The 22,843-nt window shown below is 38.8% G+C and overlaps 1 protein-coding gene across 1 annotated transcript; it reads left to right on the top strand.

Annotated features, from left to right (window-relative positions):
• Positions 1-286: 286 nt before the first annotated feature.
• Positions 287-9,920, top strand: IMPA1 (inositol monophosphatase 1). Its single transcript, XM_038129371.1, has 9 exons — positions 287-436; positions 530-611; positions 1,935-2,068; positions 3,999-4,103; positions 5,374-5,419; positions 5,563-5,671; positions 6,393-6,501; positions 7,559-7,710; positions 8,137-9,920. Exons 2-9 carry the CDS (start codon positions 549-551, stop codon positions 8,253-8,255), a joined length of 837 nt encoding a protein of 278 aa, XP_037985299.1. The 5' UTR covers positions 287-436; positions 530-548; the 3' UTR covers positions 8,256-9,920.
• The last annotated feature ends 12,923 nt before the right edge of the window (positions 9,921-22,843 follow it).

Genomic DNA, 22,843 nt, shown 5'->3' with positions numbered 1-22,843 from the left:
AAAGCTCCTTTCAATTCTATTATAAACCTCAACGCGTGCTCCACGGGAGAGCATTTGCGGTATCTCCGCGCTGCCACGTCTAATTATCAACAATAAGTCGACATCAAAGTCTAATTTCAACACTTCCCCTGTAAACTCCGACAGCGCCGGCGCGGAGGCGGCCTGGCCCGGCCCCGGGCTCCCTCACACGCAGGCGCGGGCGCCACCGAGCGGCGGCGGCGGCGGAGGAGGAGGCGGGCCCGGGGCCTCGCGCGCGGCGCCTGCGCCTGGGCGGGAGCGGCGGCGGCGGTGAGTGCGGCGCGCGCCGCTGCCGCCATTTCGGGCGCCGTGAGGGGCCGCGCGTCCGGCAGCGCTCGGGACGCGTCCTGCAGCCGGGGCGGGGCGGGGCGGGGCCTGCGCTCAGCCCGTTTCGTCGTTTGAACAGTCCTTAAACCAGGTGAAGGAAAAAAACTTCGAATTTGTGAAAAAAAAAAAAAAGGGAAGAAAACCAGCCGTAATAATTTTTGGTATTAATCTTTCCTTTTGCTAGGCTCTTTATCTCGGGAAAGATGGCAGATCCCTGGCAAGAATGTATGGATTATGCAGTTGATTTAGCAAGGAAAGCTGGGGAGGTATGTATAAGCTCTTTATAAATAATAAGGTGGTTTATTGAGTCTAATATGTATATAGCTTTTGAAGGAGGTTGATGGTGGAATTTCTTTTGGAGAGTATTTTGTCAAAAACCTAAATGGGCAGAATAGTTTGTGATGTTCAAGTGCAAGATTAGAGTGTCTTTTATGTTTGGAACTCAGTTAACTTAAGAAAACAACTTTGCGCTTTTCCTTGGCTTGGAGTCCGATTAAAGACTAAGGAGTATCTTCTGTTCCTTGAGTTTGATTTAACAATAAAATTCAGATTTGTGGTAAACAAAGAGCATCTCGATTTTCACCCTTAAACGACTCCTGTCTGTGGCATTATTTTACCACCTGAAAGCTGGTGACAGTCTTTTCTTGTGAACACCTCAGTCAGCTTTGTACAGAGCCTTGTTGATGGCGCTCAATACCATATTGTGTTCTCTCTATCCTTGGAAGCGTCCAAGGCCAGGTTGGATGGAGCTCTAAGCCTGGTCTAGTGAAAGGTGTCCCTGCCCATGGCAGGAGAGCTGGAGCCAGCTTTTAAGGTCTTTTAAGCTCTTTCCAACCCAAACCAATCTGTGTTTGTTTCTCTTAATGAAGACCGCTTTGCTTCTGTAGATAAGAGCCATCCCTCACAGTGGTGATATTTTGCCATATGAGATTTAACATGGCTTAGAACAAGAAAAAGTTTGTACATCTTGGCAAAGCCTCCAGCACAAGTGGTTACCAAATGTTTTGGTTCTTCTCAGTGCGTTTGAAGGCTGTGGCAGGCAGACAAGATGGCACATGTAATAATTCTGTCCCCTGGAGCTGCAAAGTCTGTGGAACATTGTCTCTGCAGTGACCTCATTAAAGTCTTCCCTCAGAAAATCTTTCTGAGTTATAATGAAATAATTCTGTGGGCTGTGAGGCATAGGTTCTTGCTTAAGCTGATACTGATTGTTTTAAGATAATAAATGCAGGGTTTGGCAAAAATAGCTGACTTGAGCTCAGTGTTAGGTGTTTTATTCAACTCTGGTATTTAAATTTGTAAATCTGAAACTTGTCCTTACAAAATGGACTCCAGTTTCATCTACCTGGAGATCTTCGTCATCTTTGTTTTGTACTTAGATTTAAAGCCATGTAAGACTTGGTACTGAGTAGGGACTAGAGATGCAAGTCCCAGCTCCTGCAGGTAAATCCAGGTTATGTCACTGCGTTTTGTGTGTGCAGTACAGAAAATGACTGTAAAAATTATGCTTAAGTTTTTTTGAAAACTAATATTTTCCATGTTGTTTAACAGTGAAAGATTTTTTTTTCTATTTGTTTTTGTTTCAACAGATAATCCGTGGAGCACTCAAAGAAGAAATATCTGTTATGACTAAAAGTTCACCTGTAGATCTAGTGACAGAAACTGATCAAAAAGTAGAAAACTTCATTATTTCTTTGATAAAAGAAAAGTATCCTTCTCACAGGTATGGCTTGTTGTATGCTTTTGACAGAAGAAAAATGGAAAGTTTATGATTTTGCTTGGTAAAGTTTTATTGCAACTGGCATGCTGGCAAGTTGTAGCATTACCTTCAATAAATGAAGTATTTTAGAGTAGTAGTGGGTTGAAGTTTTGCCCAGGGCTGTAGCAAGAAAACAATGTTTCCCCAGGTCTACTGGCATGAGACAAAACTTAGGCTGAAAGTCACTTCCAGTTGAGCCAACTGTAATAAACTTCCTGATTGTGTGTTGGAAAGTCAAAGGTGGCCCCAGGAGACCTGGAAGCCAAATTTCATGTCTGCTTTTGAAACTAGTGTGCCTTTGCTATCTGTCTTGGATGGGTCCTGTGGAAGTGAGCGTGCCTTTGGCAAATCTCATACAGTTTTACAACATAAAACATCCTTAAAAGAAGACAGGGTCATCTTCTTCTGCATAACAGAAAGACTGAGATACAAAGTACTGGTTTACTTAATTGCTCTTCGCCTTTTTTCCCCTTCTTCTGTCCCTCTCTATACCCCTGTCCCCCACACCCTGAGAAATGTGTTCTTGAAGGGTAACCTGTATGTATTTTGCTAACATGGGTCTGTCTTTAGCATTTTGACATAATGGCTCAAGTTTAATACAGTTTCCTTAAAGTCAGTTTGCTATTTTTTTCTTTCCTTTTCTTGGAGATTTTGTTATTGTAGCTGTGTATGTGAAATGTAAGAAATCTATACAGAACTGGAACAGCTGAGGTGGTGCAAAAGTTCAGTAACCAAATTAGTATAAGCATACAGACTTGTGGAATGACCTTGAAATAACAGTTTCTTTGACATTGATAAGCGTTTCAGAATATTTCAAGCTTCTTTTTAGGTAACCAGTGTCACATTAGACATAATGATGCTGAACTTCTTAGTGAATTACTCATCCACCTATATTCAGACTCATTTTTCTGAAGGTCTGCTGCTTTTTGGAAACATGCTGTTTCTCTCTGATTAGTCATCTTAACTTCTGTAGTTAATCATTAAACTCCCAGTCGATATTAAAGAGACCTCATCTGTTTCCTCACAGCAGTTATTTTATGTGTTTTTGGAGGAAAGCATGTGTTTGCTGCAAACTTTTCATAGGTTGAGTAATGTGTGATAAATTGTGACAACGTGCAAAAGGCGTCAAAGAGAATTCCTCCCACTTAGACTCATTCTAATAATTTTGCAGTCTTAAAACGCTTTCCTGAGCAGCAAAACTTGTAGAATTTGGGGTGCTGTGGCACTATGTGTTCTGTGTCCTGGGGTTTAGTACTGTGGCTGAGCATGCACTCACCCATCTTCTTCAGGAGCTCGGGTTTGAATTTCATCCCTTTACTGTTACCATTTTGTCATGCTTTTAAAACTAAAGTTTTGAGATTAACAACTTCCTGTCATATTTGGGTTGAAATCAGTCTTCAAATTTAACAGTTGCTGCAGTGTTCTAACCAGGTACATAAGACCACAGAAGCGTTCTTCACTGAAAACACCAGCTACAAAATAATGTTGTATAGCACAAATAAGCTGAAAGGTGTAAATAGCTAGGGGTATTTTGAACAAAATTTGATAATACTGTACTGAAAAAAAGTTATGAAAATGTCAGTGTTCTGAATGCTAAATTTTGGTATTATTCTAGTACATTGTGAGTGCTAAATTCTGGTATTATTTCTATGTCGAAGCATAAAATTGTTTTCCCCGCATATTGTACTTATCCTTGACATCATAAATATTCATGCAAGCTTGGTCAGATATTGTTGGTGCTTTCTGGATAAATACTGTATTTCTCAGCTTTTTGCATATGATCACTGGTGGTACTCAAAGCTTCATCTCACTTTTAAGAATTTCAGTGTCAAGGACAATGTTGTAATTCAGACATTTTGAACATTTTCTGTCTTTAAATGTGTTTCTACTGTAGCTTTATTGGAGAAGAATCTGTTGCAGCTGGAGAGGGCAGCATTCTGACAGATAACCCCACGTGGATTATAGACCCCATCGATGGAACTACCAACTTCGTACACAGGTCACCTTTCATTTTTTTATATTAGCAGCCTCAACTGATTACCCTTTTTCTTTCTCCAGTTCCATGAAAATAAGGTAGTTTTAAATTTTAAAACTATTTTTAAATAGTTACTGTAAGCTTGTTAATAGTTACAGATTGCTGCTTATTGAGAGCCGTTGGGTAGTCTTTGCAAGCATTTTACTATTCCTGAGAGTATTGTAATAGTCTTGCTCTGTTGCCTACATCACTTGTTCCATACGAGGCCTGTATTATATAGCAGCGGTCAGCAGCCTTTGGCATGGATTTCAAAGATAGATGGGTAGATTTCAACAGGAACAGGATTCAGAATAAGAAATTGTAGCAACTTCAGAGAGGGAATAAAGCTGCAGGTGCCGATTTCTAAGAAATTTCAAATCCATTGAGATCTAGGAGCCCCAACTATGGAAGAAAGCAGGATATCACCAGTAGTTACCAATGGTATGTCACACCGAGATGAGGAGGGAACTTGCAGAGTAATGCTGATAGCCTATTAATTACATCTTTTTAAATGTGATAGATTTTGGCCCCAGTGAGCTTTCCTGAGTCTGCTTGATTTCAGTTTTGAAATGACTGCTGCTCTGCGCACAATGGCTTTCAAACACCTTCTGAATCCTGCTGAATAACATGTTCAGAAAGTTACAGGAAAAGAACCCATTCTGCTGAATCTACAGGTTTAAAAGTTGGTATTTTTGCAGAAGGAATAAAAGCAAATGTCTAGGAATTGAAAAAAAAAAGTAAAAATTAATTAATTAATTGGTTGATTGTTTTGAACTTTGTAAGACACGGTGGACTGCATCTCATTCTTAGTCCCACTGTCTTCACTCTTCCTGCATTCTTCAATATCTGTCTTTTTCATGGCTTTGGTGGAGAAAGGGACGGTGGTGGGAGAGGTAATTTGGTTCTTTCTATGAGACCATTTTGGCCAGCTTGTTCCTTCTGAGAAAGGTTAGTAGCATAGAGGCTTGTTTGCATTCTATGGCTGTAAAAAAATAGTCCCTAGGCTAGGAACAGCTGGAACAGGAATGGCAGCCCCAGTGGGTAGAAAAGTTTGTGTTTCAAATGAGAAATCCATGTTGTTGGCTCTGTTGTCAGCTAAATTGTGCAAACTGCAGAAAACTTGGTTCTGTATAGTCCAAATTGGTTTTTGAAATATACATTGCATTTAACTGAACACTGTCTTTATTAAGAGTAAGCATGGTAATAAAAGAAATTTAGTATCGACTATAAATTAGTGAAATGTTTTGTTTTGTAGGTTTCCATTTGTGGCAGTTTCAATTGGCTTTGTTGTAAACAAAAAGGTATACTTTTTATTACTTAATATATAATCAAATTCAAATTAATTGCTTGCTTCTAGTTACAACTAAGTTCTGTAATTTCCTATTTCACAGGAAATAGGAATAAAGGGGAAAACCCCACAAGGTATTTTTCCTTTTTCTTGCAGATAGAGTTTGGAATTGTGTATAGTTGTGTAGAAGACAAGATGTATACTGCCAGAAAAGGAAAAGGTGCATTTTGCAATGGTCAGAAACTGCAAGTGTCAGGCCAAGAAGGTAATCTGAGTAGTTTCTTTCTGGTAGTTACCAGATTGCAAGTGGGACAGGAGAAATTTGGGACCTGGGTATATTGGTATTTCTTAGCTCATAACAAGAGCTCTTGCTCTTGTTTTGCAAGACTTTCTTTGGCCATGGGCTGTTTAGTTTTAAGAAACACCTTTTATGTTCTCTTTGATGCATATGATGTAGTATGTGCAAAATCTGTACTCGACAATTGAAGATTTTATTTCCCATGTATTGTGGTTTTGTGAGTTTGTTTCTTTGTCTTTAATGCCCAGTATGTCTGCAATCTGTTTGAGATTTTTCTTTAGAGTGAAACAAATCTGCCAAACAATTCAGCTTCTCCCAGGTGTGACCTGTTGGTTTAAGTCAGTACTACTCTTCTATGCTTATAACCCTACATCAAATAAAATCCATGCTTCAAATGACATCTTCAAGTATCTGAAGACTGTTTTAATTTTTATAGCAATAGAATTCTGTTTAGTACTGGCATCAGTTAATGTATATGCACAGTTGGAGCAGATCATGCTTCTTTAATTGTATTTTTTTTCCTGCACTTTTCCAAAAAATAACAGATTTTTATATGCTTGATATATGTACTGTTTTATTAAGATACTCACACTTTGATCTTGTAAGAAAGCAGTGAAGTAAACTCTGCTAGTTACTATGACTATTTAAGTTGTGCTGTTGGAAGAGTGAGGTTTTGTTTCTTTTCCAGACATTACAAAATCCCTTTTAGTGACAGAATTGGGGTCAAATCGTGATCCAGAGGCTATAAAAATAATTCTTTCTAATATGGAAAGACTTCTCAGTATTCCTATTCATGGGTAAGATGCTTCCTATTTTTATAAATATTTATATATACTGACAGTGATTAATATTGTAAATACAATAATTTTTAGAAAGCTTTGGTTGCATTATATTTGACACCTTAAATATGAAATATGATTTAAATGTTTCTGTCTAGTAGCTTCCACAGAGAAACTGTATTTAACTTTTTCAAGCTGAGACGTGCAGGAAAGAATGCTAACAATCAGTGTTGAGAAGTAAAGCATGTTTGGGCTTGCAGGACTACAAAGTGTCCTGCAAAAACATGTAGGTTTTTTCCTACTTCAGAAAGTCTTCTGATGTTGTTAAAGAATTTATGCTAAGAGGTAAGTAGGAAACACATTTTAGATGTGTAGTGAGTTCAACATAGCAAGTAAGTGTGACTTGTAAAAAAAACTGCAATTATTTCAATTAACAGTAAACTGTACATTAAATTGTAACTGATAGCAGCCAAACTATTGCAAGAAGCAACTTAAATCAACTCCAGTCTCAAACTGTTGTTTACAAATAAAATGCCTAAGTACACTGACGTTTCCAAAAGAAACGAATTTGTGACACGAGGGTTTGGTGAAGTTATCCTGTCGAAATTTATGCTGTGTAATTTATTTTTTATGATTACTGTTAGAGGGTTTGGCAAGTCAGAGATGTTTACTGAGCATCACCAGAGAAACTGAAAAAAAAAAAAGTTTCCAGCACTGAAAAGTATACACTCTTCTTGAATTCTGATATTCAAAGGGAATAGACTGTTACTGCTTTATGGGAAATTATTTTACATAATATGTTTTAGTTTAAGAAATCATTTAAGATGTGTTTAAACAAAAATTTATTAACAGAATTTGTAAATGTAATTTTTAGAAATTTGCTGTATTTTGAAAAACTCTCCAAGTAACACTTCATTTTCATTTTTTATGTTTCACTGCAGCACTTCATCCTGCTCGCTCCAGTTCAGTTCACTTCCATCATGACATTTCTGTGTTCTCTGTATTTTCTGTTGTAGACAGTGTAACTTTTTTGCAAACTCTTCTCAGTTAAAACGACATCTTGTATCTCCTTTAGGATTAGAGCTGTTGGTACAGCGGCTGTGAACATGTGCCTTGTGGCAACGGGTGGAGCTGATGCCTATTACGAAATGGGGATTCACTGCTGGGATATGGCCGGAGCTGGAATCATTATTACTGAAGCCGGCGGAGTACTCCTGGATGTAACAGGTAAATACATGGGCCTGCATGATATTCTCTTGTCCTTTTAAATGGCTAATAGGGAGCAAAATGTAGCTGAAATGAGAAGGCAAGTTCTTTTCAGTCCTCTTTCCAAGCTCCCACTACTTAGTAGTTCCCAAACTGTTAACAGATGAAGAACAGGTTAATTGTACGTTCTTAAGCAAGAAGGCAACCTTTACTCCTTTGGCTGCACTCCTGGAAAAGTGGAAAAAGACAGTAAACATACATTTAAGAGAATTGAAATGCAGCTCATACGAGATACCTGTTGTGTTAAACGCATTTGTGTCCAGAGGAAAAATTTGGTCCTAAATAATAATGTATAATTTACACTCAATTTTTTCAGTGCTTATTTTCACACCAACCTTTAATTTTCTTCATATATAAAATGGTTTCTTTGTTTGCATTGCTTTCTAGGTGGACCATTTGATTTGATGTCTCGAAGAATAATTGCAGCAAGTAGTCGAGCTATCGGAGAGAGAATAGCCAAAGCACTTCAAGTAATTCCTCTGAAAAGAGATGATGCAACCAACTGAACACCAAAGCTGCACCGTAAATGTCCTTATCTAACGTTGTCTCATTTTCCCACATGGTGGTTGTTCTACCTTGAATAGATGGTAGTCTTTCAGTACTGGTGTGGCTGCTAAGTAGAGCTTTGAGATTGAACAACATTCTAAGTAAGCTTTAACTGTTGAGTATTTTATTTAACATCACAATTAGATAAAAATCTAGAAAAATAAGTAAATATATGCAACTAGTATTTTCAAGTTTTATACTATACTGGAACACATAGCAAGAGACTCTTTGATGTATAGATAAATAACGATCTCTAGTTCTGTAAGTGACAAAAACAAAACCCACTGTCCTAACACCACATCATCACATCTGACCCCAAACCCAAAAAGATGAAGGCATTACTTTTTATCCAGTCTTTCTCTGTCTGGTCTCCAGTGTATCCATTTCCTTACCTCACTGCAGTTTTTGCAGAGGTGGTTGGCACATTTCTAAACTTGTTGGTTGCTTGTAGTTTTGGCTACGATTTCAAGCCTTTATTACTTATGTATCATTGGTTTTGTAGTCGTCATTCTGCCTTTCCAATGGTAGAGGGACATAATCTCTTCTTTAGCCTTGTATGTGGCCAGTACACTTGCAAATCCATTACAGTTTTGAAAGTAATAGTTATTGTGCCAGTAAGTATGTCCATCTTCCAGAATTAAGTTCTGAGCACACCTTTCACTAAATGTACTTACTTGAAATTAAGATGCAGTATGATTTTAATTTTGTTAATTTTGATTTGGTTTCTTCATGGATGAGTTGTGTTTCAAAGTCTGAGGAATCATTAAATCCAGGAGAGTTTTCAGTACTTGAGCTGGCAAAAAAATAAGCCCATTGTCCATATTTTTTACATAATTTTCTAATTTTTCGTAAGCTACAAAAGCAATGACCAGCCTGGACCAGGTTTCCATTGTTTTTTACAGAATGTACACAGAGGAAGATATATACCTGAACCTAAAGGGTAGTGATTTAATTCTTGGTGTCAGTTGTTGCAAAGTTTGAAAATTATACTAGTTCTCTACATTTTTGTATTTAAGATGGTTAAAAGCATCAGTGCACTGTTCAGATACTTAATGCACTTTAAAAAAAGTTGTCAGAATGGTTTTTAGACTGTTTTTTTTTTTTTTTTTTGTGTTGAAAAGAAAGTTGTCTCACTGGTTGTTTAGTTAAGACACAGCAGTGCTTTGGAAAACCTGACTTTTTGTACTGCTGTCCCACTATTTTTACTTTGAAAAATGGTATATTGAAGTTTCATGAGATTGCATATTATAAATGTCAGGTTTTTTTATCAGTTGATTTTTACAGATTTTTCAGAAACATTTAATTTTAACATGTATCTAATGCCAGATGATTAATGTTAACAAGGTCAGACTCCTATTTAAAGGTCTTTCCAAAAAGCCAGACTTAAAATTACTTTACTTTTTAAATTCCTATTGACAAGGATGTAAACCTTTTGAGCATTTCACTGTAACTTTATTGCTGTAAACAATATGTGTGGGATCATGGTTATTTTTGAAATGTCTTCTGTACCATTTCTGTGGCTTTTGTATAACAAAATCTGCATAACTTTATTTGTGAAATGGCGGTATGTCTAAGAAGTACTTGAGATGGGAGAACATGTTAGAAATAAATACACTTTAACATCAGTGGCTTTAGTTGTGCTTCCTTTCTTAGCATTCATCAGGTCCAGTGTTCTACCCATCAAGCTGGATCTGTGGGCCTCAAACTGTTGGAGTTGAACACTGCTGCTTCTTGGCTTCTGATGTGCACAGATCATAAAGTGTTGTGCCTTTAGCTCTGGGATTATGTGTGCACCTGCAGTTGGGTTTTGGGGCAAATATTTCAACTTAGTCCAATGAGATCATGGTTCATGAATCATCTCCAACCTCAAACTTTAGACTCAAACTTTATGGGTTATCTTGCCAGTCATTTGTGTTTGAGGTCTGTCAGCTGGTTGAAGCAGGTGGCTTTCTCATTGTTAGGTTTCCCAATAATGTTATCTGAGGAAAAGCTTGCTATGATTCTTATCTTTGCCCTCTTCACTCTATTTGTGTTGGAAACTAGCCATTTTGCTATGCAGTATCTTCTGAGATACCTCTTTAATATGTGCCCACTTCTTTTGTCATGTGAAAGGACACTGAAATGTAATTATTAAGTTCAAAGACATTTTGTTTCTGATCTAGCCTGCAATTTTGACAAGTTTTTGTAGTAAAACAGGGAAGTCAAGATTGCTGTGTATTCAAAATGCTTTTGAGAGTTTATATATGAGGTAGTATCTAAATGTTCAAGACTGTAAGAGATGTGGTTTTGTTGCTTTGAAAGATGGAGTGGCAGAATTAATCTTCTTGGATTTTTTAAAAATAATTTTAAGATAAAATTATGTATTTACAAGATAGCTCTTGCTGGGCAATGAGACAATTGGATATTAAGGGCAGTTACCACAGATTGAACAGACAAACTGTCAAATTAAGGTCATGAATGTTCCTCATGAAGGATCAAATATACAGGAAACTTCATTGCATAGCTTTTCAGTGAATAATGCAGGACTTCAGCTGGAAAATTCCACTGTGGTTTGAACCTCGGCTCTGAGTGAAGAACACTCAAAATTTACAGGTGCAAGGAGATAAAGGGGGCAGAGTCAGCAGCTGGAGCAAGTGAAAAAAAAATTTTTTAAACTACTACTGGAAATTAAAGGACTATATAAGCAAATTTGACCAGTCCCTTTGCCTTTACTTTGAGAATTTAAATGTTAAACATTGTCACTAGAGTTACTATAGAGCCTACTGCTCATCTTAACAAAGATCTTCAGAGTAAGGGACTGATTTTTAGCCTGACACTAAGACAAATAGTGCTGCAAAATAGGTAATAGTGACTTCTAGCACTGCTGTGTATGCTGGAGCCTTCATCTACTGTCCTGGCAATCATCCATCACTGGTCCTCTCCATTTATTCATTTGCTGATAATTTGTCATTGTTTCCTGTGATGGCCTTTGCTCTAGCTGCAAAGCAGAGTATTCCAGTGTATGCAATCCTGCAGAGCTCTTCCCAGCATGAAATAGTGCCGTAGTCACAAAAGGCTTCAGGCTCTTGTCCTGCCCTCTTCAATACCCTGCAGAAAATCCCTCCTCTGCCCCCCCTCCCCTTATGGAATATGGACCATCCCTCCTATCTGTGACCTAAAGCTGTGGTTTGCTTTTGCTTCGTCTAATGACCATGGGAACTAGGCGTTCTAGATATAAAATGTCATTTTGTGGCCATGGTAATGAAGCATTTTACATAAGGACCACCTCTTTCTTTTCCTGATTCTTCCCATCCTCTCAAAGCCAGCTGCTGATTCAATTCTATTCATTACCTGTGAGGAAGGTAATTACTTCCTTCACCAGTCTGATCCTACAGTGCTGGCGGGCAACTCTCAAACAGCACACTGGTTTTGGATCTACGGCAGCTGGCATGGCTGCTTTTATTTGCACAAACTCCAGGCATCACAAGGATGTCAATGATGTGACACCTCAGGAGTGTCAGCCAGATCTCTTGGACAGAAAAATCCATTTCAGGACCTCTGGATTGCTGCTTGTCCAGCACCAAGAGCAACAGTGAATGCAGTCTGTCACATCATGCTCCAGTTTGCACCATCTTCACACAAAGATCTGCAGCTTCTTAAAGCTCAGTGGGAGCTTCTGAAATGTCCTGTGTGGCCACCAGCTACTGTCTGCCTGCTAAAACAACAGGGCAAAGAAAATCTGACACACTTCAAAGCCCTGTGCAGCATTTGGAGCAAACAAACTGGAGAGCTGCGCTCAGCCGAGAGCACATTATGGCACTGTATGAAAGAGCTACGAACTGCTGCCTGTTTGAGGAGAATGGATAAAAGAATGGAATGCTCTCTTCCAAAGCAAAGCAGAACTAAATTTCTAGCACAATTCAAGCTATTAAGATGCTAAAAAAAATGATGAGTGTACATCCTGTTCCAGAAGCTTATGGGCTCTTTTGATGGCTGGTACATTGCCTGCATACGCCGTAGCGTACTTACTCTTGGTTTGCACAATCCCAGTGAAGACTTTTACGCTGAGGCGATTCTCTCTATACAAAAGTTGCTTTAGTTGGGAATTGGGCTTTCTGTACTCCCATTAAAGTGGAAGGAAAAGAGGAAGAAAATACAATAGCAATGGCTGTGCCACAGCATTGTAATTGTAAGCCACCCTCCCCTTTTCATGCAGTGGAAGATTAAGGTTTACGTTTTATGTCACTCCTTATCTCAGCAGAGACTACGTTTACAACCATGTGAATCACTTTATTTAGAAGTGGTTGTACCGCAAATACTTGAGAAATCATTTCATAGGAGCTCTTCCTCAGCTTTCTGCGTTACATCTCCCTCTGCTGCTGCGCCGGGAGAGGTGGTTCCGTGCTGCTTATCCTGCCCGTGGACGCAGGCGGAGGGCGGTCTCGGGGAAGATGCACAAAGCCGCAGAGCCGCGCCCCTCGCCGTTCCCGGCACAACACTAGATGGCAGCCGGAGCCAGGGAAACACCAGGAGGATGTTCCTTCGCTTTAGAGAACATTCCCTTTCCCACGCATCCCTTCCACCCTCATTCTGCTCCCTGTAGTAATTGTTGGATTACTGAGAGCTATTCGGAAGAATAATGCCAAAATTTTGTGAGGACTTCAGCTTTGTTTTTTTCTGACTTGAGAAGGAGTGTGAAACAGTACTTGTGCCAGCAGAATTAATGTTCCTTCCTTTTCAATATATGTTGAAGATTGTAGTATCAATCACAAAAGACCAGAAATCAAAACTCTAAAATAAGATAAAACCATACAAGTCATCAGATTTTACTTCATTTAGGGCTGTAGTAATTTCCTCTGATTTTTTTTTTCTTTTTTTTTTTTCCTGTCATAAATTAGGACATGGCTTTTAAAAAGCCTTTCTTAAAGCCTACCAGATAATCTTCTGGCCACACATGTATTAATCTTCTATGCAGATACAGCCCTGGAATAACAAACTGAGACACAAATAAGCAGGTCTCTGTGAGTTTTGAGATACAACTGTTTCATTTTCCAAAGAGAAAACAAGCTCAGTATTTTGCCTCCAAATGTGTTGTGGTGATGTAGAGGAACAATAGTAGCTGTCTGCATTTTACCTGTACAGTAGTATATTCAGACTATATTTTTCAGGATCTGCTCAAGCATGGACAGGTAACACATCTGTTTATTTCAAAGTTTCATGGATCTCTGTGCTGCACCCTGTAAAAAGTTTATTTGTATTTATGACCTTGCCTACGAAGGCAGTGTCCTAGATGTTGAGTGCCAATGCATTACTGTCAAAAAGTTCACTGTTTATCTCCGTGTGGCTGTTGAGTGGTACTGCCTCCCACGAAAAGATTTGTCTCAGGAAAAGACTTTCCTGCCCTCTCTGTAACATGTCTGGAGATGCCTGCCAGAGCACATCATACAGGCAGGACATGCTCAGCATGAGGACACTACCAGGCACATCTCCACAGGATGTTGGGGAGGCCCCAAGGTCTCTGCTTCCTAAAAGCAAGTAGTGAAAGGAGAGATGTGTCCTGTACTGTCTGCAATGCCCTTTAACACAGGTCAGGGGGAATTAAAATAAGTAACTCTAGTGGGGGTCAGTATGGTGTATCTCTATGGTGTTGCAAGACAGCTACACTCTCCTTCCTTCCTCCATTGCAAATTTCCCTTTGGACAAGAGAAAAGCCCCTAATGCTGTTTCTGGCACTGGGGTTCTTGGCCAAGGACAAATAGCTGTGGAAAGGGGGTCCCAGCTGAGATGTGTTGACCTGGGGGTTGCTGTGGTGTGGGATCTTGGGGACGATAGGAGAGAGACTTGGCCAGAATAGGCCAACAGCAGCAGGGACAGGAGGTCCTAGTTTGGTACCAACTTATGTTAGTACCTGCAGGGAATGTTTCTAGTTTTAGAAATGTCATTCTTTTCCAGCTCTCATAACAAACAGGTATTATGACATAAAAGTATATAAAAAAACTTCTGTAGGGATTTTCAATTTTCTATAATTTCTCCAGAATTAAAACAAGTAAATTCACGTTTAAAAGTTCATCAGGATTACTTTATTTATTATTAATGGTATAAACCTCCACTTTACTGGATGTTTGCATTGGCCTATTGTAGGCAAACAATCACCTCACTACTGAAAGGTAAAAATAATAAAAACACCCTTTATTTCTGCTTCATTATACTTGAAATTGTGGTTACAGTTCTCAACAGTCCTCCAGCAAAACACATTTAAAAGAGAGTAATGGTTAATGTTAATAGAAATTCCTGTTTCAATATTTATTTAGTTGTAATTAGCAATGTAATAGGTCTGTAAATGTAAATTTTCCCCTGCTTCATCTGTGCACCTTGTTCAGCTCACTGTGTTGAAATGGAATTCATAATGACAAACTGTCATAGCAGAGGGAGGTAAAAAGCTTTGCTTCTGTAGGCACCGAGATGTTAATAGCAGTTTCCACTGAAAGGAAGTGCAAGCCTGGGCATAATGATTCCCATCAATAGTCATTTTGTGTGACTGACACTGAAAAACACTGCTATTCTGTCAAATGAATCAATTAGTAGAGAAAATTTGTTTTCCACAGTACACATTCCAGTTCAATTAACTTCTCCTATCTTTTATTTAAATATCATGGAAAATGAATCACTGGTAGTTATTAGCCAGAAGTTATTAGTCAGAAGCATTTCTTTCTGCTAATTGTACCTGCCAACTGTTAAGCCTAATACTTGAGATTTTAGGAAAAGCCACCCCAATTCTACATTCAGTTAGTTCCTCCAGTTCAGCAGATTCTGTTATTAATCTTTATTTCTTCTTCCCAAAGTTTTCATTCAATCTTCAGTGCATCTCAACTGAAGTCAAGTGGATTATGTCTCCTTGTTAATCCAGAATAGAGAATTGATTGTCCAGGGGGTTTTGTTTGTTTGTTTGTATGTTGTTGGTGGTGGTAGTGGTTTGGTTTGGTTTGTTTTTTTTTTAATTTAAATGAAAGAATTATGAACAAAATATTCAAAAGATTGGAAGCAGAGAGAGAAATCACAACCCCATTCCCTTTCTCAAGTAAACATGTTCTTCACTGGAGTTCTTTAGGATAGGATGCCCTCCTGTCTTCCTTTTTAGAATGACACAACTTCAAGAAACAAAGAAAAAAAAATTAAAGGCCACAAAAGTACATCTCTTGATTTACTTGAAATGAGCACTAAATGCAGTTACTTCCTACTCCACACATGGCTCTGGTCCAGAAGGCAGAGCCCTGTGGATCTGAAGCAATCCATAGTAAAGCTTATAGATTGAGCATTCTGGAAAACAGATATTTGCATCTTTTAAAAAAATTATTTTAGCAGAACATCTAGGAAAGTAAGTAATAAGTCTGTTTTTCACAAATTTAAAGCTACTTCATTGGCTTAACTTTCACGAGAAAAGGCACCATCTGCACAGAAGATGGAACAGAAGATAAGAAAGTGGGAAAAACTCAGTTATAGTTTAACCTATAAAGAGACTAATGATTTTCTAAAGTGGTATCAGTTACAATAAAAACCTCCAAATCAAATTACAGCTATTGAGATAATGTAGACAGCAAATCAAATAAAAGAAGACATTTTTTCTGCTCTGTTCCTCTTTACCTGAGCATGCTCATTAAAATTTTGTTTCATTTGAAGGCTTTTTTCTCCCCACTTGCTTCGTATCTTTCAACATATGCATGATGACACACGGAGGCAGTGTCTCAGATGTGTGACTCTTCCATTACAGTCTGTGAAAATTTATCCCTGGCATTTCCAAACACAGTGCAGGATCTGTAAATCCACTCCCACCCTGCCCCTGCTTGTTGCAATGTCTTCTATCAATGACTTCAGAGACAGCATGAACTCAATGAACTCAGACAGCAACACCATGGACAGGATGCATTTCGTTTTGCAAAGGGCACGTAAGGGTGGGGTTGAGGGGCTGACTTATGGTGGCAGAGATCTTGCAAGCTAATGATAGAAAGGACAATTTGCTATACCTTTCTGCTAGAAGCAAGATATTTTGGTAAAGAGAAGATTCATGCTACTGAATTTACTTGGTTTGGTTCAATTTTGGCTCTTAGTACACTGGCTTTTTAAAGCAAACACATTCACAGCAGGTACGTAGGTGGGCCTGAAGAGACATACAGCAGGTACTTTGTCACATTAAAGCAGATTGTAGTTGATGCAATTTGAACTAATTAGGTGGGTGAAGGCAGGGGAGGGAACCTAGATGGGTGAGGTAGTTTTATGTGTAACTCCACTGATTTCATGCTGCCACATTCTGGAGCCACAGAAATGACTCCTGGTAGCATGAGAAAATGCTATGTTAATCTACTAGATTCAATACATCTATATTACACATATTTATTACCTAGCCAATATCCACATGCATAAGGAGGAAAAAAAACATACTTGAAAAAGTTAAAATTCCTGTAAAAATTCATGTATAATGAAGTTTGACTTTTTAAACTTTTACTTGATAAATACTAATTTAACTTGTACCCATCAATTTACTTTTTTCCTGGCTAGGCTAGGGGACCTTGAGTCAAATAATTTCTCCTCATCACCACCAAAATGCTTTACATCCCTGAGCCTCCACTTTCTGCAGTGACAAACCAACACCATGCCAGAGAGGAGGAGGGGGTTCTGGTAAACAGTTCCTTTTCCTCCAGCTTTTGGGGGGACAAGTGTTCAGATCACCCACTGCTTCTGGCCTTGTGAGTAGCTCAGTGCTCAGTAGCCAAACCCTGCAACACCACAGATCTGAATGAAAAGAGCAGCCTCTTCTCAAATCTTCAGTGGGTGACAAGCCATTTGATTAATGCAGCTGTGTTTTCCCTTTCTTGAACCTCCTATGTGATCCTGTCTCTAGTGGGATGTGGCTGATTTTTACAGCTTTGTGTACATCCAGCAAAACATTTTGTCGTGTCCTTACCTGTAGGTTTGCTTCTATTCCCAATGGCACTATGGAGCATGCTTAGGGAAACTAAGCACATGTCTGGGAACATGTCACAGCCTAATGGGCTACCTGGCTTGTGGGTGGGTAGGGATCATGACTGTGGTTTTTAGGACTCCATAATACATGAAGACATGGAGACTTTTATCCTCTAGATTTCTCTTCCTTATTACTGGTTAGCACAAATAGCACAAAAATCAACAACAGCAAGTGGATATGATTAATAAAATGAAGATATATATATATCAAGCAATAAAAATTATGATAAGCAATCAATAACATAGTATCAATCGCTAGTAGATATCTGACATTAGGCAGATAATAGCAGCAGCCAATTGGGTAGTAGCAACAAAGGGGGTATAGGTTAATACAGGTTATGACAAACATAATTACTGACTAGATTACAATATTTCTATGGGCATATAGTACTGGCTATTATCAAGTGAATTAGAAAGATTTCAGAAGGGGTCGAACCATCCCAAAGGAGAGGACAAACTGACCCCAGAGGGCTACCCAGTCATCCCAGAGGTGGTAGGACAATCCCCCAAAACTGTGCCCAAAGGGAATACAGTACAATAATTATTCAAAGTTCTCCATTTGGAAATGATCTGCGTCATTGAGCCTGGAGTCAGCCAGACATCCCTGGTGAGCGTCCAAGTGCTTGCTGAAAGTTTCTGTGAGATTTAACCTGTTTAGGAAAGAAAAACAAGTGAAATTTTCAGAGACAGTTTCTTTACTTTGGATGAGAATGTCTTTTAGATTGTAGAGGCATAAGGGGGTGTGGGACATCATCACTACAAGCAGCCAATAAATGCTGTGAATTTCCATTTTTCCACATGTAGCAACCAGCAAATGATGCTGTTTGCTGTTCCTTTAGAACCATTTTATTTTCCCAGTTTTTCAGACAGTAAAAACTGTCTGTTTGCTGTTACAGCTTCTTATTTTGGGGCCTATCACTAGTGTCTCAGGATGTCTCTGGTTTACAGGTACACAGCTGTACTTCAAATATGTCAGATGCATTTCTCAAGCATGTTTCTCTTTCCCAAGCCTGATACCCTGTATGACAGTTCCAGGCTGCCAGGCTTTCCTCTGTCAGTATTTTTCAGCAGAACATTTTCTTTTGCTCAGCAATTTTCATCCTGCCACGTGTATGTCCGTTCATATCAGGACATGCAAAGATTTGAGGGTGTTGCTGGAGCAGAGCCCTCCATCCCAGGAGGCAGCAGTGCACATGCTGAGTCTAAGGAGGCAACACTGACATTTCTTTTTAATAGCTGGATCTGCTGAAGCTCTCTTTTGTTATGTTCACTCATTGTAGTTTTCTCCATGTTGCTACTATCTTTTGATAAATGCCTGCATTTTGATATAGCTCTTTTTCTCCCACAACAAACCATTTTTAATATTCTCTGCCATCAATGTTCATTCTTCAATTAACATCACCAGAGACTAATAGGTGTCTTAGCTAGGCCACAGCAAAGCAAGAAGCTTTAACATGAACCACAACAGCAATGCTGGAATTTAATTATGATTGCAGTTGCTGGAAACAAAGATAAAAGATACAGATGAATAGTGATCTTCACATACATCACAGATATTTGATGTGATAGAGGCTTTGATTCTGAAAGCTATGCAAGTGCATGACTCCATGAATTAATGGGAGGGTTCTTCTCTTTCTAGAGTTAGGAAAAATTATTTTTATTGCATTTGCAGTCAATTTTTTTTTCTTTGAATGCTTCTAACCACAGCAAAAAGGGAGAGAAGAGTCAAAGTCAATTACAATTGTTCATCTCTGACAAATGTAGTGGCTTCAGTCTGAAAGAGGGTAGGTTTAGATTAGCTATAAGGAGGACATTCTTTACTGTGATGGTGGTGAGGTACTGGAACAGGTTGTCCGGAGAAGTTGTGGATGCCCCAGCTCTGGAATTCTTCAAGGCCAGGTTGGACGAGACTTTGAGCAACCTAGGTCTAGAGGAAGATGTCCCTGCCCATGACAGGGGTGTTGGAACCAGATGGTCTTCAAGATCCCTTACAATTGAAACCATTCCATGATTTCACGTTTGTTAAAAGTGTTGTCACAGACCTCCAGTGACACAGACTCTGAAGGTGTTTCCTTCTCTTTGTGACACAATTAGAAATGTTTCTACCAATGTCTAAGATAAATCTTTCTAACACTTAAGCTGATTACTTCTTGTTCCATTCCACGTGAGCATGGAAAACAAAAATTATTTTTATATCAAGTAGAAAGCTGAATTTAACCTAATTGACGACCTTGCAGAAAAACAAGTCCTTCAATTTTAACAATGAATCATGAAGAATTACACTTTTGCTTGCTCTTTTCTTCTGGTTCCATCCTCCTTAATACCCATTTAGGAACATTGAAAGGGAGTGTCAAAAGTCCCTATTAAAGTCAGGACAGATGGCATAATACTCCTTCCTGAACTGTAAGTGCAATTGTCCTTTTGAAGAAGAAAATGCTGAAATTATATAATTTGCTCTCGACATATATATTGGCAAGTAACAGAATCTTTTTTCAGCACCCAAGTACTTAGAATTAGTTTTTTAATTGTTAGTAAATCCTATTATTCCCTATCTTCCCTCCAGTTCTTTTTTTCCTTTCCTGTGTGTTCTTCAATGTGGTTGCTTCAATCTGTCTTTAAATATCATTCTGAACAATTTATCAGCCATGCTGAAACATCAAACATACAAGAATTTTTCTTTCCAGGATCTCCCTATCCCATCCTTCATCTAGGCTGAAATCTTACACTTTTTGGACTTACAATAATTATTACAGACCTGCTCATCATTGAACATTTTAAGCAAAATCAAAAGAAACAACTGAATATTTTGGCCTTCTCCACATAAAGCTGTTTTGCAAGTGAAGTAGAGGCCTTCCTCTTGCTTGGTTCTTCCCTTACTGAGGCTGTTTAAAGCCAAATTTCTTGTTGTATTGTATTTGACATCTTCTTTCATGCCTTGGTCTTTTGGATACTGTCTGTAATTGCTCAGGCTCATTCTTCTTTTCCTGTAACTATGAGCATGACCTCCTTTTCATTTCTTTTTCCTCTTGAATTTGAGGGCAGTGATGAAATGACAGTGAGGCAAGCTGCCTCTGTGTTCTGTCTGATTGTTTCTGTATCTGTCTTTCCTATTAATACTTTCTGAGTGACAGCCATTCTTCTTAGCTTAACCTTCCCTCTCATCAACTTCCCATGAAATTTTTGGGATGAACTACCTGAATTTATTCAAATATACCTTTTTAAATTCTGGTGTTTTGCTTTCATAGTCTGCCTTTTCTTCACCTCTTAATTGTGAATTCTCTTTCTTTTGTCCACAATTTTGCAAGCCAATTTCAATATCAGATTCTCTCTAATGATTATTAAGTAATTTCCAGAGTTAAATTCATGACAACTGAAATTAAAACAATAGAGCTAAGAAAGTCTGTGAGAATTAGGCTCTAAAATGCTCCTGAATGACTGAATTAGAAATGTGCTTCCTTAATTAATTCAGCACACCTAGCAATACCACAGTCTGAAACTCCCTGGGGAAAAGTTTGTTGTAACCTACTATAATTAGGTAAAATTTCTTTGATGAAGAGTATTAAGAAGGTTACATTAATTAATTGGTGCCCTGATCTCTAAAATGCAGGATAATATTTTTTAAAGCAGTCAATATCCCCTAACACATTAGTGGTATTGTAAGGCTAAGCTTCATTCACCAAGACATGAAAAGTTTTCAGATTTATACTTCTTTTGCATGTTCTTAGGAAGACAATTTAAATTTAACTCCAGTTGTTTGCAGTAAATATAAGTCCAGTTGTTTAACCCTCAAGACCTGTGTTTGTTAGTACTTCACCATCAAAGAAGGGGGGTTTCTGCAGTTGTCTTTATTCTGCAGCTCCATTTCTGGGCCCATTGGGATGGCCATGTGCAGCTTAGCCCCTGCTCTCGCTTGTCTGTGTCCCCCCAGACATTCTTCTGCCTGTTTTGTGGCCAGGCAAGGTCATGCTGAGCTCTCAGCCTTGGATCCACATGAAGGCAAATGGAAGCTGCTGTTTTCCTTCAAAATGTAGCTAGATAGAAAATATTTTAAACACTCTGCAACAATCACCAAGAACTGGGATACAGAGTTTGTTCTTCTCTTTGTGGGAAAGGATTAAAACCACCATTGCTCACCTTCCAAAGGGTGTGTAACCACGGGCAGGGGAGGCTCTGTTTCACCTGCTGAACTTGTTCCATTGTGTGGAAAAGTTAAACGCTGAGTGAGTCACAGAAAGTAAGCATGATTCCTGAGAGAAGCAGTTGGGCTGGAGGGTGATGCTCTTTCAGCCAAAGTTTGTGTTTGCATTTTACATGAAACAAATATTGCATAAAATATTGATGCAATCCTTGTGGCCAGACCCAAACCCACTGTTCCAAACTTCACTGTAAGAATCTAATTGCAATACTGTAAGTCACACTCTTGCTTTCCAGTGCAATTAAACTTTTTTTCCATGTCAAGCAGGGCATTGCAAAAGCGGAAAACTGTGAGCAATCTGAAGACGAGGCAACTGAGTGCAAATTATGAGTCAGGACTCACTAGGCAAAAGAGGGCATTGAACCCAGTTTTCCTCAGCTCACATGAATGCTCCCCAACAGAGTGATTTATAAAGAGTTTGTTCCTCCTGCCAATGTGTGTTGACGAACGGGAGTGAGCTCTGCACTTGCTGCTAAATGAGGTGCCCTGGGTGAAAACTCAGAGCTGTGAAATCTGCATGGAGGGAAGCATCACTTCATAGCCCTGGCTCAGCCATTGATGACCCAGAGAGGGAGGAACTCTAGTAAAATGTCAGAGCTCAGCACTTCCAGCCACCTTGTTTGCATAACTCCCTGTCAGTTTTGCTGCTGCCATGCTCAGATCCACGTATGTTTATACACAGGTCTCTCTGAGTTGGTGCTTTCAAGATATAGGAGTGTGTCACTCTCTCATTGCAGTTGTACTAGTGATAAATAGAAATATTACCTTTCTCTGATCAAACTGCTTTCTTCTGTAAAGATAACTCAGTCTAAATTACACATTAGGAAAATGACACTATAGTAAAGCACTGGAATAAATTGCCTGAGGAAAACTGTGAAAATCTTTATCATAGAAGACTTTGACCAAGACATAAGACAAATATCTGCCAGGAAAGTTGTAGGTAGAGTTTATCCAGTGTCTGGGTGGGAGGTAGAATAGCTGATCTGTGGAAGCTCTTTCCAGCCATAATTTTCTATGATTCAAGCACCTCTGACTGTAAAGATTGCTTCACACCCTGTGTGTATAAAAGCCTCTTGATCTTGATAACAGCACTATATCCAAACTTATTATGTCATTTTCAACTTCACACTTTATAAAGCTTTATTTAGTGAAAACAGCATCTAAAACCTTTCCAGCACAAGAAAGTTAGCTCTGTGTCCAGGCAGCAGATCAGTTGCACTGGAAAAAATTAATGTATCTGCTGAGTTCTCAACAGTCTGCTGAATTGTCAGTGTACGTAAAGGAATGCAGGCAATGAATGTTTACAGGGAAGAGACAACATGATGCAAATCCTGGGGTGTTCTTAGCATTTCTCCC

The sequence above is a fragment of the Motacilla alba genome, chromosome 2, assembly GCF_015832195.1.
Source record: "Motacilla alba alba isolate MOTALB_02 chromosome 2, Motacilla_alba_V1.0_pri, whole genome shotgun sequence".
Lineage (NCBI taxonomy): Eukaryota > Metazoa > Chordata > Aves > Passeriformes > Motacillidae > Motacilla > Motacilla alba.
This window is presented reverse-complemented; position numbering and strand designations above follow the sequence as displayed.

Bases quoted from the DNA above. Each gene is read 5' to 3' on its own strand.
- IMPA1 (XM_038129371.1), top strand. From the start codon at position 549: ATGGCAGATCCCTGGCAAGAATGTATGGATTATGCAGTTGATTTAGCA. The intron at 2,069-3,998 runs GTATGGCTTGTT...TTTCTACTGTAG, and splicing joins GAAAAGTATCCTTCTCACAG to CTTTATTGGAGAAGAATCTG. The intron at 7,711-8,136 runs GTAAATACATGG...ATTGCTTTCTAG, and splicing joins AGTACTCCTGGATGTAACAG to GTGGACCATTTGATTTGATG.